Genomic DNA, 4,393 nt, shown 5'->3' with positions numbered 1-4,393 from the left:
TCAGAGTCGTCAAATGGGACCTTGATCAAACCTTTCAAGTACAGTTGAGGCAGAAAGTTTCCAGCAGAACTCGGAAGCAGGAGTTTAGATGTGGAAAATTGGAGTGGAAGAAAATGCCTTGGGGAAGGCTAAGCTGGAGATCTGACTCCATCCTTAAACCATTGCCAGTGTGGTGAGTGACGCAAACAGCCTTCCCGAGGAGTTTGGGGCTAGAATTCTTGTGGACTCATCAGGGCCCAAGATGATCTCGGTCTGTGCAAGGATAGATTATCTTACATAAACAAATCTGGAGAAAGATTTCACAGTAAGGGGAGGGGAAGGACAGAATGGCAGTCTGACTCAGCACTCCATTCACATTTCTTTTCTTTTTTTGAGACAGGGTTTCTCTGTGTAGCCCTGGCTGTCCTGGAACTCGCTCTGTAGACCAGGCTGGCCTCGAACTCAGATCTTCCTCCCTCTGCCTCTGGGGTTCTGGGATTAAAGGCGTGTGCCGCCGCCACCACCACCACCTGTTCATTCAAAATTCTTTTTTTTTTCCAGGTTCATAATTTATTGTACAAATTGAGTATTACATGATGAATTGACATCAGCTTCTTCAGGCATGGGACTAACAGGTGAGGTCAGACATTTCAAAATCCATTTATGTCACCTTCACAGCTGGGGTTTTTTTAGGCCTTAATTTGAAGTATAGGACCAACAAAGCAATGCCTCCATATGTGGCCAGTACACAATTCATTCTACCTGTGAGAGTGTAAGAGTTGAAATACTTTTTAATACCAGTGAACTGGAATTGGCTATCACTTTCTGGACCAGCCATGACTTCTATCTCTATCGCCCAAATCACAAATTCCACAGCTGATGTCCTTCAACAAACCCAGCTACCAGCTTGGCCCGACCGGAAGTCATTCAAAATTCTTTAAGCAGGAACCAGGGTGATGGATGGCTCAACCAGCAAGGATGCTTGCTGCCAAGATTGACAGGTGTGATCCCCCCAGGACCTACAGGGTAGAAGGAGTGAAGCAGTTTCTGCAAGATGTCCTCTGAACTGCACATGTACTCTGTGGCATGTATTGGCACACACACACACACACACACACACACACAATAATAATAATTTAAACAAACAACCCTAAACTGGGGTCTAGAGAGGTAACTCAGCAGTTAAGAGCATTTGTGGCTCTTGCAGAGGACTCAGGTTCTGTTCCCAGCACCCACATGGCAGCTTTTAACTGTAACTTAAGTTCTAGGAGCTCTGATACCTCCTTCTGACTTCTGCTGGCCCCGGGTACACGTGTTACACGTACATACATTCAGGCAAAACACCCATACATAGCAAAGTTTAAAGATCTTTTAAACAAATTAACAGGAAGGGCCTAACAGTGATAGGCTTAAAAAAGAAAAACATAGTCAATACAAAACCACACAGGCTTTCTTCATAAATCCTTCCCCATCAATGTTTGAGGAGGTGAAATGAAATGGGGTCATGACCTGAGACACTCCTGGGAACCAGCACTGTGTAGGTACCTCTCACAAGGCTCAGTGTTCCCATCCTGCTTGGGGACACCTTTGACTTGGAGAAGCATAGTGGTCAAAGATTACCACCCAGGATCCAGCCTGGAGCAGCATCCACTCCAGATTCCGGGTCTTCGTCCGTCATGGCAGACCACATATCTTCAAGAAAAGAAAGCCAGCACCACACTCAGGAAGCCACTGGCACACTTCAGGCAAGCAACTGGGAACTCCCAAGACCTGGATGTGGTTCTGCATTCCCTTGACCTTGAAGTATGGCCATGCGGCTGGTGTGACTCCATGGCCTAGACCCACAGCAGGTGCTCAATGTTCGTGAGGTGAATAGGTGGATTTGTTTTTAAGATACCGTTACCATGAAACTCATTGAAATTGGAATACTGTCCAAAAGAAAGGGGATTGAGCAAGAGGACTTTAGGAGCCATTAAAACGAGCAAAAATAAGGTGGGCTAACAGTAATCTTAATTGTCCATTTCATTTAACTCACTATACCAGGTAGAATATTACGTCAGTATGTGATCAATGAGATAGCCCATCTTCCTCTATGACAAGTCTGTTAAATCCTGAAGCCAGTGCTCACTGATAGGCTGAGGATGATGAGTAGTGCAGGAACACATGCACTAGGGCTGTGGCTGCCTGAGCGACGTCTCTTGTCCCTCACCGTACCCTGCAGGTGACTTGATTGGATGCTAACCTGGACCAATCCAGCACTGTGGTCCCCTTTCCAAACTCCTGTCACTCTACCTTCCAGAGTTTGTCCTGGAAGCTGCTCCCACTGAATGAATAAACTGCTCCCACTGGGAATTACACTACAATAACATGGTAACAGCACATTCACTCACTCATTCAATCAACAATGCCTTTGAGTACAGACTGTGTGCTGGGCACCCATCAGAGTTCCTGGGACCCCAAGGAAAAGTATTAAGTCAGTGCACCCACAGGGTTGTTGCTCCCGTAGAGGGCTCTGGTGGAGGAAGCTCCAATAGTCTACATTCCTCTTAGCTTGGCTTCTGGCTTAGCTCTCTCTCTGTAAACCCAACCCTGCCTTCTTCTTAGGGCTTTCTCGCCCTGTATCTCCATGTGTCTCATTCTCTTATGAGTCACTTGTAGTTGGTTGTTTTTTACTCTTTGTTCTTTTAGGGGGCTGCCACCTGGCTCCCATATAAATACATAAATGCCCAGCCTTAGCTTGGCTTGTTTCTATCCAGCTTTTCTTAAGTTATCCCATCTACCTTTTGCCTCTGGGCTTTCACCTTTTTGTATTTCTGTATATCTATTCTTCCCTTCTTACTCCATGGCTGGCTGTGTTGCTACGTGGCTGCCCATATCCCTCCCCCCCATCCTCCTCTCCTCCTTTTCTCACTCCTTCTTCTTCTTCTTCTTCTTCTTCTTCTCTCTCTCTCTCTCTCTCTCTCTCTCTCTCTCTCTCTCTTTTAAGATTTATTTATTTATTATGTATACAATGTTCTGCCTGCATGTATGCCTGCAGGAGGGCACCAGATCTCATTATTGATGGTTGTGAGCAACCATGTGGTTGCTGGGAATTGAACTCAGGGCCTCTGGAAGAACAGCCAGTGCTCTTAACCTCTGAGCCATCTCTCCAGCCCGTTCCTCTTCTCTTTTTTCTCCTTCTATTTATTCTCTCTGCCTGGCAATCCCCACCTGCCCCTCTCCTGCCTAGCTATTGGCTGTTAAGCTCTTTATTAGACCAATCAGGTGCTTGGGGGCAGACAAAAAAACACAGCTTTACAGAGTTAAACAAATGCAAAATAAAAGAATGCAACATGTCTTTGCATCATTAAACAAATATTCCACAGCATAAACGAATGTAACACATCTTCAATTGATATTCCACAGCAGTCACTGGACTCAGCTGCCCATCTCCCACCTTCCCACCCTCCCCCCCCCCCCCCCCCGACCCCATAATACAGGACGACTCATCTCAGCCAACCGCATCCACAGAAGCTTTATGCTCTAGATTCTGTGTGAGTACTATTCACACTCCCTCAGGCTCTGGGGTGGGGGTCGGGGGTCTCCCAGCACCTCAGCTCTGTTTCCCAGTCATCTTATAAGTACTTCCTCCTCCACTCTGCTCTTGCCTGCTTGCTCTGTCTTGATGATTCCTTCCCCCTTCTCCCCCCAGGTCCAGCTAACACAGAGAGACTTGGAGTTGTCAGACCTGAGAGTTGGGCCTAGCCTCAGGACAGAAAGGGACAGAAAGACCCAAGTGGGTGGCCAGTGACCAGCAACATTACCTGCAGGGCTGAGGCAGGCTGGCTAATGGACCAAGACAGGAACAGATGTTGAGTGTGACTGGGCTGACCCAGTTGTGTTGTTTGGTCAGTTGAGGGTGGAGAGTTATTGTAACTGAAGCAGTGTCTCTGGGGGTGTTAGGAGGAGAGCATGCTGGGAAGAAGTGGGTGGAACTGGGTTTAGGATGCAGAGCCATGGTTGGTAGGGTCTTCGAGGAGATGCCTGGTACCTCAGGAATCACTTTGGGAGGCTGGTCTGGTGGCTGACATGCCATCTGCTCTCCAGGCCAGGGCAGAGATGTGTCTCCCTGAAGTTATGCTGGGTTGAGGGAGGCATGATATGGAGATGGGTGGCCAAGGAGGGAGGGGAGGGGAGGACTGGAGGTGATGTTAGAGGTGATGCTGGAGGTGATGCTGGAGGTGATGCTGGAGGTGATACTGGAGGTGATACTGGAGGTGATGATGGAGGTGATGATGGAGGTGATGCTGGAGGTGATGCTGGAGGTGATGCTGGAGGTGATGTTAGAGGTGATGCTGGAGGTGATGCTGGAGGTGATGCTGCCCTAAGGGGCAGGACTGGGACACAGATCCGTGGTGCTGAAGAATTCCCAGAG

The 4,393-nt window shown here is 48.0% G+C and overlaps 1 protein-coding gene across 1 annotated transcript; it reads right to left on the bottom strand.

The window, feature by feature from the left end:
* Window positions 1-532: 532 nt before the first annotated feature.
* LOC131897045 (ATP synthase membrane subunit K, mitochondrial-like) lies at window positions 533-899 on the bottom strand. The gene has a single exon (XM_059247904.1). It carries the CDS (start codon window positions 815-817, stop codon window positions 641-643), a length of 177 nt encoding a protein of 58 aa, XP_059103887.1. The 5' UTR covers window positions 818-899; the 3' UTR covers window positions 533-640.
* Between the last annotated feature and the right edge of the window lie 3,494 nt (window positions 900-4,393).

The sequence above is a fragment of the Peromyscus eremicus genome, chromosome 20, assembly GCF_949786415.1.
Source record: "Peromyscus eremicus chromosome 20, PerEre_H2_v1, whole genome shotgun sequence".
Lineage (NCBI taxonomy): Eukaryota > Metazoa > Chordata > Mammalia > Rodentia > Cricetidae > Peromyscus > Peromyscus eremicus.
The sequence above is the reverse complement of the archived record's forward strand: the minus strand, read 5'-3'. Positions and strand labels throughout refer to the sequence as shown.